This window comes from Sitophilus oryzae, unplaced genomic scaffold, assembly GCF_002938485.1.
Source record: "Sitophilus oryzae breed Bouriz unplaced genomic scaffold, Soryzae_2.0 scaffold_801_pilon_pilon, whole genome shotgun sequence".
In the NCBI taxonomy this organism is placed as follows: domain Eukaryota; kingdom Metazoa; phylum Arthropoda; class Insecta; order Coleoptera; family Curculionidae; genus Sitophilus; species Sitophilus oryzae.
The window spans coordinates 244,598-261,338 of NW_022147419.1; the positions used below are offsets into that span (position 1 = coordinate 244,598).

General features: G+C 32.1%; 1 protein-coding gene across 1 annotated transcript; it reads right to left on the minus strand.

The window, feature by feature from the left end:
* Window positions 1–221: 221 nt before the first annotated feature.
* LOC115888556 lies at window positions 222–16,741 on the minus strand. The gene is made up of 10 exons (XM_030908308.1): window positions 16,535–16,741; window positions 15,033–15,265; window positions 14,716–14,982; window positions 13,420–13,637; window positions 13,183–13,365; window positions 10,716–10,988; window positions 3,702–3,955; window positions 3,499–3,652; window positions 1,990–2,310; window positions 222–524 (listed from the first exon to the last, which is right to left on the minus strand). The coding sequence occupies exons 1-10, from the start codon at window positions 16,739–16,741 to the stop codon at window positions 391–393; spliced, it is 2,244 nt and encodes a 747-aa protein (XP_030764168.1). The 3' UTR covers window positions 222–390.

Genomic DNA, 16,741 nt, shown 5'->3' on the forward strand with positions numbered 1-16,741 from the left:
TTTAAGGTGAATTGTATTTTCTGTAATTTTTAGATGCCATTTGTTGAACCGTTTTGTTCGACAGTTGTTTGACAGTTTACCCTGTCAAAGGTTTGTTGTTCAGTTATGTGGTACATTAAAGATATAATAATTTACTAAATTAAAAAAAATGCAATAATTACTGTAATAAATTTATTGAAGAATTAAATGATATTCCATTCTATAACAATCGTATACTTATATCCGGAGTATTTGCTTAAAAATAAATATCTTTAATTTTGATTAAACAACAAATATTTTTTTGGTAAATATAGATATATCAGATAGTAACTACAATAGGACTTCTTAAATATATAAAAATTATATAACACAATCATAAATTGTAAAATACTTGGACTTCATTTTAGATTTTTAACAACAAAATGGATTGAACCCGCTGGTTTTCTTTAAAGCTCTTAGTTCCAGCCATTGTTCTTGATTAGGTACGTACATTTCGGCAGGCATTTGCTGAGTATCTGTTTCCTCATCTGATTCTTTCTCTTTTGCTAAAAGAAGAAACAGTTTATGAATTAGGTTTATACTCTTTTTTATATGCGGGGTATTTTCTAAGTAAGGTGTTTTCCCAGATCAATTTTTAAAAAGTATGCAGTGGTGGTTAGGTTTGGTTAGGTTTCGACCTGGCCGTCGCCGTCGGCTGGTCGGATATATCGCGTACATAGGTGCGGCAGATCCAGGGTCGGAATAGCTCATTGGAACTAGTTCGTTCACAAACTACACACCTCTACTTTATGGGAGCTCACATTGCCGTGATGAAGAATGATACGACCGTTTTTTGTTCTTTTTTCTTATTTCATCGAAGATCATTGGCAAACAAATTGTTGTATACCATTCGGCATTAACAGTTGCTCGATCCTCTAATGGAATGGTTGTTTCGTGTCCAGTACAACCGAAGAAACAAGCGATTGTAAAAACTTAAAAGGCAACCTATGTACTATAGATTTTAAAGGTGACAACACGCGTGGAATTGACATATTGCGCATATTCAGTATATATCGTTGAAAGTTTTGTTTTGAAAGTAATAAATAGGTTTACAAGAAGAGTTATTATATTTGTGAGTTCACGTACTAATGTGCAGTTTTATTTCTTTATACCGGGTGCGTCTCAAAAGTGGCCCACCCCTATAACTTTTTTATTTTTTCAGATAAAAAACGAGATTTGGTATGTTAGTATATGACATAAATTAGGATTGATCGGCGTATTCAATTGTTTTTGGTCACTTTCTTTTGCACCGGAAATAACTACAACTTTTGCTTTTTGAATGGCACCCTCGATATTTTTTTTTACTTTATTCGATAGAAAATAACACTCTGAATAGAATGACATATCATATGCCAACTTTTGACATTTGCGCATATGGTTTATTTGAAATTTTAACATACGGTTCATAACGAAAATTTGACTCAATTACCAAATGTGTAGTATGAAATTATTCGTAAAAGTATGCTTTCTCCAAATATGCTAATGACCCACCCTCGTTCTATTTAAAAAAACTGAGATATAATTAAAAAAATATGATTTGGTCTTCTTTTAACCGGCCAGGACAATAAAAACATTAGACTATCAAATCTATTTTTCCAAGGCTCCTTGATTAAAAATTAAATTTTTAACATAGCCATGGCACTCTAGATTGAAATTTAAAATATGATTTTTTATTAAGCAAAAATATCAAAAGTTGACATATGATATGTCATTCTATTCAGAATGTCATTTTTAATTGAATAAAGTAAAAAAAGTACTAAGGGTGACATTTAAAAATCAAAAGTTGTAGTCATTTCCGGTGAAACAGGAAGTGACCAAAAACAATTGAATACGTCAGTCAATCCCAATTTATGTCATATACTAACTTACCAAATCTCGTTTTTTTATCTGAGAAAATAAAAAAGTTATAGGGGTGGGCCACTTTTGAAACACACCCAGTATACCACCCCGTACATATTCATATATAATTACCTGTTTTTTTAATCATTTTCTTATCAACCATCTTCAGTTTTTCTCCTGGACATCTAAGCAGTAATCTTCCTACACCCTCGCATCTTCTCAGTACTTCATTTCTTAATAGTTTCTTTCTCATATGATCGTGTATGATGGGACACTCCTCTATCCACAAGCTTACATAAGCAAAATCGCATAGTAATTGACAGGCACCGTGTTGAGAAAATTTAATTTTGTTATTGTAAATGTGATCCAACCAAGACTCACAAATTAATGTTAGGATTGTGTTGCATATGGTGTCGTTATCCACTGCTTTTAGTACTGGAGTTAAAGTCCTCTCTATAGGAACAAAATTAAATAGTTAATTAATTATTAAATAAATGTTCCGTCACAGTAGGCGCAGCATTTCAATTTCAGCTTGGCTATTTCTGACAATTGGATAATTGAAGTTAAAAGTTTAAATAAAACATTCCCCTAACAATTTTCATTCTAATAAAATCTAATAAATTAATTGTGTCATAATTTTTAAGAGACGTATTAATAAATGATTTATCTCAAATCGCAAATATGTGAATATAAAGGAACTACTACGTATTTTTGGAATCAATATAAAATTAAATTGTGTTTATTGAACACAATTTATCCTATATAAAAGTGCTTCGTTTGTCCGTTGGAGGGTATTGCGTTTAAAAAAAATAATATATTTTTTAAGATATTTTGAGAACCAATATTCTAATTTGAATGAAAATTTCACACCTCTACTTTTCAACCAATAACATGCTTTAATGTTGACTAGTTACCATGGCAACTGAAAAAATTTCCGGAAATTTTTTCGAGGCGCCACGAAACTTTAGTGGAAATTTTTTGACAGTTGAAAAGGTAAACATAAGATCTACAATCATAATGTGAATGAACTACAATGTCTATATATTGAAATATTACCCATTTGAGTTTTAGCATTTGATGTAACTAATTAAAAATATAATAATATTTGTTAATATTATTAACAAATTGAAATTATTTTAAAATGTCATGTTGGATTAATATTTTTTTCAAATTTAGGTGTGAAATTTTCTTACCGAATACCACGCAAGCTTAAATTATTCCTGGAAATTTTCTTTCGGGCACGAATATTTTAGGAAAATTATCCCTCGTCTTCGACTCGGGATAATTTTCAAAATATTCGTGCCCTCAAAAAAATTTCCGAAAATAATTTAAGCTCTTGTGATATTATAAGTGAGAATTGGACTGCCTATACATTTTGCTTGTCAGTTTAAAATCTGACATTTACAAAAAAACAGACGTAAAAAAGTCTTTCTAGTATTTATTATATTTTTGTCTCCTGTAAAAAGCGCCAGCTCGCATAGTTTTTGAGAAAAAAAACATGTTTTTCCAAGCTGACCTACAAAAATATTTCTAGATTCCCTCTAAGGACAAACAAAGTATTTTTGTATGGAGGCAAATTGCGCCCAATGAACTTAAACTTCTATGTCCACGGAATATTGGAACCCCCGGTATTCTATTTACCTAGATATGTATTAACATAAGAACAGGCTGCATTAGGCACCACATTATCACTAGCCTTCCAAAAAACCTTAGGAGGAAATATCATTTTTAAATTAGCCAAATTTGTAATTTTACAGATTGAAGCCAACGTTTCCAGACATTCGGATGGTGCATCCTGAAAAATCTCCTTATATTTAAAAAACTAAAGAATTTTATTAACAAACCTTTAACTTGTGAATATTTTCTTGAACCTCTGAAACTAGTTTGGCTCTCATTAGGGCACACACTTCGACATGGACTGCCATACCACCCTTTTCTATTTCTACAGTATGGTCGATGAGTCTTAAATTATGTAGCTGAACTAAACAGTTAACTATGTCGGTGTGAGATATTTTGAAGAAGGCTTCAACATTCCAATTGTTTGAATTTTTTCTGCATTCGCTGATTGTCCATAACCTTGTAGTATGAATACTGTGATCTATTAATAAAGAATATTGGTATATCATATCGTCGTAAATTGTAGAAATTGGATTAAATTTTACTAGGGTACGTTATGAAACATTAGAAGACTATCTTGGTCGAATAAATATGTATAATGTTGTATAAATTCACGATGGGGATTCAGTGGACAACATCACGTTTGTCTGCAACCAACTTTTTCACGGGTGAAAACTCCGCACTAGTATACCGGGTGAGTCTCAAAAGTGGCTCACCCCTATAACTTTATTTTTTCAGATAAAAAAACGAGATTTGGTATGTTAGTATATGACATAAATTAAGATTGATTGACGTATTCAAGCCATTTCGGCCTCTTCCCATTTCACCGGAAATGACTACAACTTTTGATTTTTAAATAGCACATTCGGATTTTTTTTTACTTTATTCGATAGAAGATGGCACTCTGAATAGAATGACATATCATATGTCAACTTTTTACATTTTCGCTTAAAACAAAATTGTATTTTAAATTTCAATCTAGTGGCTTCTTCATGGCTGTGTTAGAATAATTTTTTTAGAATTTAGAATAAGTGGGAGGGGGGTTAATCTCTGCGACCTTAAAGATCTATTGTGTCCCCCTTTCTTGAGTTATAACTCATCATACAGTCCCAGGACTTCCTACGGAGACCCGTGTCCCTCACAGTCGAGGAGCTACGACCCAGGCCGGGTAGACGAAACGGTAGCTTGTGTCGCCTGTTGGGTTTAGAGGTAGGAGGTAGGCTCCCGACCCTTGGAGGAGGTGGTAGCTTGTATGCCACTTGCGGAGGATGGTCTCACGCAAGTGTCAGCCACCTCTCCTGTAGTTCTCTTTGGGTTTGGCCCCTTGGAACTTTCATTGTTACTGTTCCCAGTGTCGCTAGGGGGTTTCCCCACAGCTTCACCGGTGATGTTTTTATTACTATTATTACCAGATCTCATAGTGTTCCTATGAGTCGCTAGGGACAGTCGGTCCACTTCTACAGAGCCCCGCATGTAGAAGTAAGGGGTAAAATACAATGGGGTGCCCCCCGGTGCCCCAAGGTTGAGGCTGTCCGTAGCCCCGCCCGGTATCGTTATATGTCGTGGTGCAATTCCCTGGCCACGACACTACAGTCAGAGACAAGACGATGAGTGAGATGCTTCTTAGACCAAGCCAAGTGCTATGGGGGATTCCCCCCAGCACCTGATCAGGAGCTTCCCCACCAACGACAAAGTCTTGCATCTCCTAGGGGAAGATGGCTGTGTTGAAAACACTAATTTTTAATCAAGTAGCCTTGGAAAAATAGATTTTATCGTCTAATGTTTTTAGTGTCTTGTCCTACCCGGTTAAAAGATGCCCAAATCGTATTTTTAATCATATCTCAATTTTTTTCAAATGGAACGAGGGTTAACCAAACGAACATTTTTTCCGAATAATTTGGTACAACACACTTGGTATTTCGAGTCAAAATGTCGTTATGAATCACGTGTTGAATTTCAAATAAACCATATTAAAAATTGCCAAAAGTTGACATATGATATGACATTATATTCAAGTGTCATTTTCAATTGAATAAAGTAACAAAATACCGAGAGTGCCATTTAAAAGTCAAAAGTTGTAGTCATTTCCGGTGAAACAGGAAGTAACCCAAAGCAATTGAATACGTCAATCAATCCTAATTTATGTCATATACTAACCTACCAAATCTCGATTTTTTAGCTGAAAAAATAAAAAAAGTTATAGGGGTGCGATAGCTCAGTAGTATTAGGATTTAGACCAGTGATACATTTGACTGAAACGTTGCGTTAGTAAAATTAAATAAAGACAATGGATGTGCAATTTCTTTTACTTTGAATACTATGTATACAGGGTCCGGCAATAGTGCGTCCGGCCGTAACCACCGTAATAACAAGGCCAGACAGTTTATTTGTGACGTCATCAACTGGAGGCCTAAACTTTGATTGCATTTGATACACTTTATACGTATATAATGGATATAAACTTTAATTGCACCGAATTTTTAATAAATAATAATTAAACATAAAATTTAAAAAACATCAGATTGATATCCCATCTCACATTATCCATCGTCATTGTATTTATTTATGCTGTATGTGTGTCTAAGTTTCTGTTATTTCCTTTTCCAAGTCTATCATTATTTTTTAACAACAGTAGTTTTTCAGACGTGTATTTCTAATAGAATTTATGACAATTTTTACAATAACTTAGCATTATAAATAGTACATTGCGGAAATTTTAATAATGGTGTTATTACTTTTAATGTAATCCAAAGATATTTTAGATAAAAATATTTTTTTATTGTGAATTTTGAGAAACTCTTCATGGCTTTGTTAAAGATTATATATTCAAATAAAACTATATTAGTTATTTCATCTTTTGGAAACCCAAGACAGCCTTTAGTTAGTTTTTATAAGTTAATTTTGTTCAATATCAGTGTTGTCTGAAAATGTTAAATTATTTTTAGGGACATTAATGACTGAATCTTAAGTTTCTTTTCGCCTTCATATAAATGTCGAACACAAATACTGTACTGACTCCCGGCTAACTGTCTATATTTTCCAAACCTACTTTCAAGAGGATCAGGTTGCAAGTTCTCTAGTAAAACATACCTCATATTTTACTCATTAAAACAATATTTTATTACTTCAAGCTCAACCTGTTACTCAACCCAAGTTAATAACTTTAATATTGCACACAGATAAAAGTTAGAAATTTTTTATTATTTTCATCGCATTTTAAAGAATTTAGTAAATAACAAGCATGACTAATAATTTGATCAGTATTACTATTAGGGTTCGGAAAACTACATGTTACTCTTAAAAACTACATAAACTACATTACATGTAGTTAATCGATGTAGAGGGTGTAGTTTATGTAACTTTCAAATATGAAAGGTTTGAGGTGAGGTAAAAGATAAGTAAAAACTTTAGAAAATACATATAAATATATTTGAGAAAACAGAAGAAATATAGCTTTAAATATAATATTCACATTTTATTATTTAGACATTATAAGGCATTATACCTTTTAAATTGTATAATTGCCAAACACTTTATAGTTTAAACACCTCTTTTTACAGATTTATAACTTTTTTCACCCTTCTATTATCGATTATAATTACCACGTCCGCACACCTACCGATAAATCGATGACTGTCAACTGCGGCAATACCACTCCGCTACGCGCTGCGACAGGCGCCGCCACGCGACGCCGCGCCGACGCCGTCGCGTCCCCCCGGAGCAGGGGGGCGTGAAATATCGATAAAATACATAATAAAATTATATAAGAGTTTCTTGCCTTGAACTGCTAATATAGAAATTAATTCCACGCTGTCTTCGACATAATGTGGATCAACCTGCTCTCGCTACCGGTTTCGGGGCCCTACCCCATCATCAGGTGAGCAGTCGTTTCCACAATATGTCGAGCACACGTATACACACGACTTGTCGTAAAGTAGCGATAAGATATTAAGTCCCGCATCGCGAGATAGCGGCCTGCGTGCAATGGTTTATTTTCCATTATATAATTTGGGCTAGCCGAAAAAAGCCTTTAATTACTATCGATAGTTGTGCCTCGGTGGTACGAAAGTACTACCATTGCACGCAGGCCGCTATCTCGCGATGCGGGACTTAATATCTTACCGCTACTTTACGACAAGTCGTGTATATATACTCTGCGCTGTGCTCGACATATTGTGGAAACGACCCAAGCTCACCTGATGATGGGGTAGGGCCCCGAAACCGGTAGTGAGAGCAGGTTGATCCACATTATGTCGAACACAGCGTGGAATTAATTTCTATATTAGCAGTACAAGGCAAGAAACTCTTATATAATTTTATTATATACCTAAAAACTGCAAGAAATTTATTTTCCAATATATAAAATACATAATATACAGGGTGGTCCGAATTGTATTCCGGAAACTTCGACAGCATATTCTGCAGATAAAAATAAGTAAAAAAGCTCCTATAAATGCATTTCGGAGATACAGGGTGTAGAAGTTTCATTTTTATTTCGATTTTTTCCAAATAATTTATGAAGTAAAGTCAATATTTGGAAGAAAATTTGTCTCTGGGAGTTTTTTGACATGAGGAATTTGATTTTGATGTCAATATGACTCCTACTGGTAGAGGGCGCCACTACATATTTTTTAACTGGTTTGAAGAATAATAACTTCTCGTCGGTACCTGTATAAAACTACTGAGTAAAAAAATATACATTTACGACGATTTTTACGTAAAAAATGTCTCTTGGTAAAAATCTCTACTAGTAATGGTCCGCGAGATATTTGGAGTCAATATTATCAATACTTGTCATCATTGACATAAATTAAACATGTTGACTTAATAGTTATTAGACTGAAATCATAAATTTTAAATGTTTTTGTGCCAAAAGTTCATCAGAAACTGTTTTATCATCATTTTTTCGCAGAAAAATTTATAATTAATATAAAAAAATAAAAAAATCCCAAATTTATTATTTCAGTCAAATAACTATCTACTCAACGTGTTTATTTTTTATCAATAATGACATGTATTGACTATTTCCGTTCTAAATATATTCAGAGCAGTTGCTCGTAGCGATTTTTACCAAGAGACATTTTTTACGTAGAAAGTCACGGAAATTTATAATTTTTCACTCAGTAGTTTTATACAGGTACGGACGAAAAGTTATTACCCTTTAAATAGTTAAATCACATGTAGGTGGCGCCCCCTGCAAATAGGAGTCATATTGACATCAAAATCAAATTTGTCATATCAAAAAACTACCAGACACTAATTTTCATCCAAATATTGACGTTACTTCAGAAATAATTTGAAAAAAATCGTAATAAAAATGAAATTTCTACACCGAAAATCCGAAACTAAGCATTTTAGGACATACATTTATACGAACTTCTTTACTTATTTTTAACTGCAGAATATGCTGCCGAAGTTTTCGGAATACAGTTCGGACCACCCTGTATACTATAAAAAATATCTATTTTTTTATTGTTTTTTTCTCATATTACTATTGTGAACTTAAAATATTCCTTTATTAATTTGATTGATAAAAAGTGAGAGAAAACATTTATTGACTGGTATGATTTTTTCCGTATTCTATTAAAACTATTTTTATATATACTATAATATTTTTAAAAACTCGGAAAAGACATTTTAAAACTTCGAAATATATCTGGCGAGTGAAAAAAGATCCACAATTTAAACTTTTATCGGGTAATTATCAACTCTGCTAAATAGAGTTGGGCCTCCAGTTGGTGACGTCACGAGATTTTTACGTCACAGCTGTCCGGCACGGTCCGGCATCTGTAGCTCCTAGAATAAAAAACTTTGGAATTTTGTTTAAGTGCAAACCTAAAGCATGTACTAGGATGTATTTCAGGAAAATATTTTCACTTCTATAGGGTGGCTCAAAAAAGTGTGAGTGGATGGGGATCATTTTTTTAAATGGAACACCCTGTATATTATTGCATTTTTGGCTTCCTTTCAGATCACCTTACATAATCCTAAGATATGATTAAATATATTTCGATAGTTTCAGAGATATTAATAAATAATAAAAAAATATATATTTTTCAGAGTTTCTTAAAAAAATTATTAAAAATACAAGAACTGTCCTGAAATCAAAACTATATTAGGTATTTACTTTAGATGGTCTACACTTACTTTGGTATAAATATGGTAATCGTAAAACATACCGGGTTTTCACAATTCTACGCCAAACTTAATTGTGTCTTAACTTAATATATATACTATATATATAATAAACTTAATATCTAAAATATAAAATAATTTTTCTTCGTTTTTTTTTAAATAGAGCCTGTATATTATTTTTCAATAGATGGAGAATTAAAAAATGAACATTCTTTGTATTTAGAGTATACATTTTTTTAACGGTTTCAATATAGATATTCGCTCGGAGATATTCGCGGTTTTATATTTTATAAGGCATTTTCCACAGTAAATTTTTATCAAAGCCACCCATTGATTTTTCTCTCGTATTTTACCGTTGAAGGAGCCATATGAAATAATACTGCGTGTATCTGCGAAACCATTGAAATTTTTGAAATACTTTAAATACAAAAAATGTTAATTTTTTAACTCTCCATCTAATAAAAAAATAATATACTAAAAAAATAATATATAATTCCATTAAAAAAAAAAACAAAGAAAAATTACTTTATATTTTAGAAAGTTTGGCGTAGAATTTTGAACACCCTGTATGATTTAAGATTACTATATTTATAACAAAGTAAGTTATAGACCATCTAAAGTAAATACCTAATATAGTTTTGATTTCAGGACGGTTCTCGTATTTGTAATCATTTTTTTAAGGAAGGTTGGAAAATTTATATTTTTTATTTATTTATTAATATCTCTGAAATAATCGAATTAAATTTACTCATATTTTAAGATTATGTAAAGTGATCCAAAAGGAAGCCAAAAATGCAATAATATACAAGGTGTTCCATTTAAAAAAATGATCCCCATCCACTCACACTTTTTTGAGCCACCCTATAGAAGTGAAAATATTTTCCTGAAATACATCCTAGTACATGCTTTAGGTTTGCACTTGAACAAAATTCCAAAGTTTTTTATTCTAGGAGCTACTGATGCCCGACGCACTATTGCCGGACACTGTATTGTTTACTGTATTGTTACTCTTTTAAACTTTAAAAACATATTTCAAAATGATTCTTTTTATGTTTTTCAAAGAAAGACTGTATTCATTTTTATTCTTTTCTGTAACTCCATATTACCGAGTCTGTGCAGCACCGGAATTTGTTCGACAACAGGAAGTTCGTCCAGTGGTGCACCGGATATCCAATTCGCCGTCACCTCGCACAAGTTACACAACGTCACTAGTTCCTGAAGGACGTTGCAAAATAGCTGCCCTGTTTCCGGATTACATGTCGTTTTGGAGGCTACCAAAGCTTTCCTGAAACAGTAGTCCCATAAAGTGGACGTGACGTGGACTCCTAGAGCATCGGCGAGGCTAGTCAGAGCGGATAGTATTACCGTAGGTATTTCAGCTGAAAATATTATGAGGTTAACTAGTTGTCATTGACAGGGTGTCTTACTAGGAAATAATTTGAATGATATAGCAATCAAAAAATCTCAAAAATACATTTTGGAGGAATCTTAAAGATACTCTCCAATTTCTAAAACTGGAATATATCCAAAATTCGTATTTCTCAATTTTCTATGACAAAAAGTGTTAAACTTGTTTTTAAAACGGTTATTTCTGTAGATAGTGTGTATTATCACATATTGAAAAGTGTAAACCTCCTAAATAAAAGTAATTTACATCTATTTTTTGAAACATATCTCACATTTACCTCCATATCTTTTTTGTGTTGAAAAAGTTCTGAAAATTTAAATAATTTTTTATCGATTCAAAATATTCATTACTGACTATATGAAATTCATATATTCAGCAATATACAAATCAAAAAATTCATTACTGACTATATCAAAATTCATATTTTCAGCAATATACACAATACTATAATAAAAAAGTTAGGAATTTTGTTTAAGTGCAAACCTAAAGTATGTATTAGGATTTATTTCAGGAAAATATTTTAACTTTTACAGAGTGGCTCAAAAAAGTGAGTGGATCGGGATGATTTTTTTTAAATGGAACACCCTGTATATTATTGCATTTTTGGCTTCCTTTTGGATCACTTTATATAATCCTAAGATATTATATTAAATATGCTTTGATGGTTTCAAAGATATTAATAAATATATATAAAAAAATATTTTTTTCAGCCTTTTTAGAAAAATTATTAAAAATACAAGATATGTCCTGAAATCAAGACTGAATTAGGTATTTACTGTAGTGGGTCTGTACTTATTTTGCTGCAAATATCGTAATCTTAAACCATACAGGGTGTTCAAAATTCTATGCCAAACTTTCTAAAATATAAAATAGTTTTTTTTTGTTTTTTTTTTTAATGGAACACCCTATATATTATTTATTTCCTAGATGAAGAATTAAAAAATAAACACTTTTTGTATTTAAAATATTTCAAAATTTTTAATGTTTTCGCAGATATTCGCGGTTTTATATTTTTATCAAAGCCACCCAATGATTTTTCTTGCTTTTTACCGTTGAAAGAGCCATACGTAATAAAACCTCGAATATTTGCGAAACCGCTAAAAACTTCTTAAAAAAAACAAAGAAAAACTATTTTATATTTTAAAAAGGTTGGCATAGAATTTTGGACACCCTGTACGGTTTAAGATTACGATATTTGTGTTAAAGTAAGTACAGACTCACTACTGTAAATACTATATAGTTTAGATTTTAGGACATTTCTATTATTTTTAATAATTATTTTAAAAAAGTCTGAAAAGAATTATTTTTTTATTTATTTATTAATCTTTGAAACTGTCTAAACATATTTAATAATATCTTAGGATTATGTAAAGTGATTAAAAAAGAAGCCAAAAAATGCAATAATATACAGGGTGTTCCATTTAAAAAAAATAATTTCGATCCACTCATAATTTTTTGGGCCACCCTGTAGTAGTTAAAATATTTTCCTGAAATACATCCTAATGCATACTTTAGGTTTGCACTTAAACAAAATTCCTAACTTTTTTTATTGGAGCTACAGATGCCCGACGCACTATTCCCAGACCCTGTAAACAATACACCTATAAATCTGGTATTACTAGCACTAAAATAAATCTTTCATATTCCTGCATTTTTTCTATTAAAGTCCTGTATTCTTCCTTATGCCAGCCACAGACGTTCCATTATACTTGCCAAACTAGACTTACGCAAGTATACTGAAACGTATGTGGGAAGATTTTTGCGCATTTGTATCTAGACTCGTGCAAGTTTCAAGAAAGTTTCAATTTCTGATTCAGAGACTATAGCTTCTGCTAAGCCGCTAAGAAAAGTTGTTACTCGGTAACCTAACGAGTTTGTAAGTACACCGGAACGTGTATAGCTGGCTCTACACTTTACTTAAGAAAACAATAAATACCAATCTAAACTGACAGATATCATATAACAATACACCTAGTCTGTCCAACGAGAGAGTCCATAAGTGTCAGTTGGGTCTGACATTTTAATTCACATGTAAAATGTTTCTCTAAATTTTTAAATGTCATCTGTGGAAATATTTTCTCGTTGGGTAGACCAAATAGACTCTAGCAAAATAGGGGCCATATTTTTTGTGACAATTTTTTTTTAAATTTTGATATAGTAGTAACCTGTTGGAACAAAATGATTGATCCATTCTCTTAAATGTTGACTAGATCTGGGAGATCTTGCTGACAAAGGATGACAAGTCCACCACAGTACCACATGTTCCATGTAGTTTCCTACTTCCGCCCATAATATTTGCTCATAATATTCCAAAACTTTTTGAATAATCTTTCCACTCAATTTATATTCTCCTAAAACAATTACATCGATAATTAAAATAACTACAAGAGTATTTGTATTACCACTCTTGTTTCTTTTAACTCCTTCTTTGCCCAACATAGCAGGAGCTATTTGTTGAGTTAAATTTAGAATGTTCAAAACATTAGCTTGTTCTGATGCAATTAGTTCTTCCAAATGCACGAAACTTTCAATACTGTCGTCGATGTTAATAGAGTTTTCTTTTTTGTTCATTTCTACTTCATTTTCAACCAAAGGAGGAGATAAATGTTTCGTTAGTGCACTTAAAAAAGTTGAATTACGTGTTTTATTTTTTCTTTATATAAAATGTTTTTTATTTAAATCTTATTTAACGACTTCTAATGTATCATAAAAAAATTTGATCGCATTAAATGTTGGTTGGTTAATTGAAAGTAGAATACAGTTCCCTAAGTAGGCAACAAATTCTACACACAGATATATTCCTAATGACTCTTATCATAGTGTTGAACATACACTTTAAAAGAAAACACAAAAAATAGAAATAAATATGAAACTTTTACACCCTGTATCTCCGAAACTAAGCATTTTAGGACATATATTAATACGAAGTTTTTTACTTGTTTTTATCGGCAGAATATGGCTACTGAAATTTCCGGAATACAGTTCGGAGAACTCTGTATATAATTTTCTATAATGGAAAATAAATTTCTTGCAGTTTTTAGGTATATAATAAAATTATATAAGAGTTTCTTGCCTTGAACTGCTAATATAGAAATTAATTCCACGCTGTCTTCGACATAATGTGGATCAACCTGCTCTCGCTACCGGTTTCGGGGCCCTACCCCATCATCAGGTGAGCTTGGGTCGTTTCCACAATATGTCGAGCACAGCGCAGAGTATATACACACGACTTGTCGTAAAGTAGCGATAAGATATTAAGTCCCGCATCGCGAGATAGCGGCCTGCGTGCAATGGTTTATTTTCCATTATATAATTTGGGCTAGCCGAAAAAAGCCTTTATTTACTATCGATAGTTGTGCCTCGGTGGTACGAAAGTACTACCATTGCACGCAGGCCGCTATCTCGCGATGCGGGACTTAATATCTTAAAGCTACTTTACGACAAGTCGTGTGTATATACTCTGCGCTGTGCTCGACATATTGTGGAAACGACCCAAGCTCACCTGATGATGGGGTAGGGCCCCGAAACCGGTAGTGAGAGCAGGTTGATCCCCATTATGTCAAACACAGCGTGGAATTAATTTCTATATTAGCAGTTCAAGGCAAGAAACTCTTATATAATTTTATTATATAATTTTCTATATATTTAATTATTAGAAAGTACCAATATAGGAACACTATTAATTTAAATATACATACACATAAATCTCGAAGCTAGAATTGTCAGAATTATTGTCCTCTTCGGTGTTATCGTGCATCTTGCATGTATCAAATAAGCAGTCAATTAATCTGTGACAGCAATATTCTGCTCTGTTTGCTGACAAGATCTGCAGCAAGCGAGTCACTGAAAACTTCCTCAATGGAAAAAACAGATAGGGGCAAGTGTTGTTACAAACACTGTTGGTATTTTTGGACAAATTAAACTTAGAATCCATTGATAGTAAACTATTATACGACGTAGACATCCTAGAATTAAATAACATAGAGAATGGAATACTGTAAGGATATGCATCTACCTCAATGTTAGTTTCATTAAGAAATCTCCATGATATACAAACAAAGAAGCGATATCACAAATAAACTCTTGCAGTATATAGCAAAGTTGTAATTTGACCTTCCACAGTAAATTCCTGTACATTTTTAGCTTCATGTAAATGCAAGAGGTCACATTGCCTGGCTTCAACAGTTTAAAACACTTTTCAAATTTTTCTGTCAGATTCTCTAATTTTGCAGATATTTTTTCCATTTCCTGAAATAATACAGCATAAATTGTTTCAAAGAAACTTGAGTCTAAATCAGAACCGCTTTACCCATTAGGCAAGAAAGGAAACTACTTAGGGCGGCATTTTTTTAACGAAAACAACTCGGAAACCAGTATGTTCGAAAATAAAACATACTGCGCCAATATTGAATTAATTCTGAATTATCAAAATCAAGTATTAAATATTTTTAGCATACCGGGTGCGTCTCAAAAGTGGCTCACCCTTATAATTTTTTTATTTTTTTAGATTACAGAACGAGATTTGGTATAGTAGTATATGACGTAAATTAGGATTGATTGGTGTCAATCAATCCTAATTTCTGTCATATATGTACTCGTGCTGTAATCTAAAAAAATAAAAAAGTTATAGGGGTGAACCACTTTTGAGATGCACCCGGTATAAATAAAATGAAAAAAAAAAATAATAAAAATGTTAATTTTCAGACTACCTAGTTTGATGCAATGGCCTATATAAAACAAAAAACATTCAAAATAATTTTATAGACTTTCTAAATGATCTGATAACAAAAAAAAACATAAATATGTTGGATTCAAGTTTTTCTTTTCTATAAACCATTGCAACAAGCTTGATATTATAAATATTTTATTTTTTACGAATATTTCAGTACCTACAACAAAGAAAAAAAAAGAAAAAAATATAATTTTTTGAAAAATTTTCGAAAAATATAAATAATGCTATTATTTTGGAAAGTCTCTGTATATTTAACATAAATACCCTTGTTAATACGGGTACATACGAGGATAATATATAGTTATTCGTGAAATAATATTCTGAACAACTTTTCTCTATGACTTTTTTCGAAATTTGGTCTTCTAACACAATTTTTTTACATATTTTAGGGAGACAAAATTTCCTTTTGTTGGCTGTATTAGATACTTTACTTGCTTGATTTGTTATTGGTGAGAGGGGGCGGCAAAACAAATGAAATAAACCCAAAAAGATCACATTAGTACCATACGATCGAAAAAAAAAAACGGCGTCAAAGACGGCTGGGAAATGGGAATCGATGATAATTTTGGCGAGGTCCAGCCTTAGAAGTCATTAACATTGTCCTTACTCTTGTTTGCTTTAATGGCACTTACTTACTTTTTTAACCTTTCCAACCAATTTTTAGTAACTGCTGACGTCTAAAGATTGACCTCGCCAAACTTATTATTGATTGTTATTCCCCAGCCGTCTTTGACGCTGTTTTTTTCGATCATACTTTATAAATAAGTTTAATATTGCTAACTTACCTCTACCGGCAACAAATCTTCACTAACATTCCCCAAATTCGCTACATCACTTCTGTGAACGTTTAGCGTCCCCAAAGACACCTCACTAACTTCTCTAATTAACACTAGACAATCATTTTTTAAAACTCTACAACTGGTAAATGTATCATCGTAGTCAGCTACAACCGCTGGCAACCACTTAGCTAAACTTTGTAGATTGCCGGACAT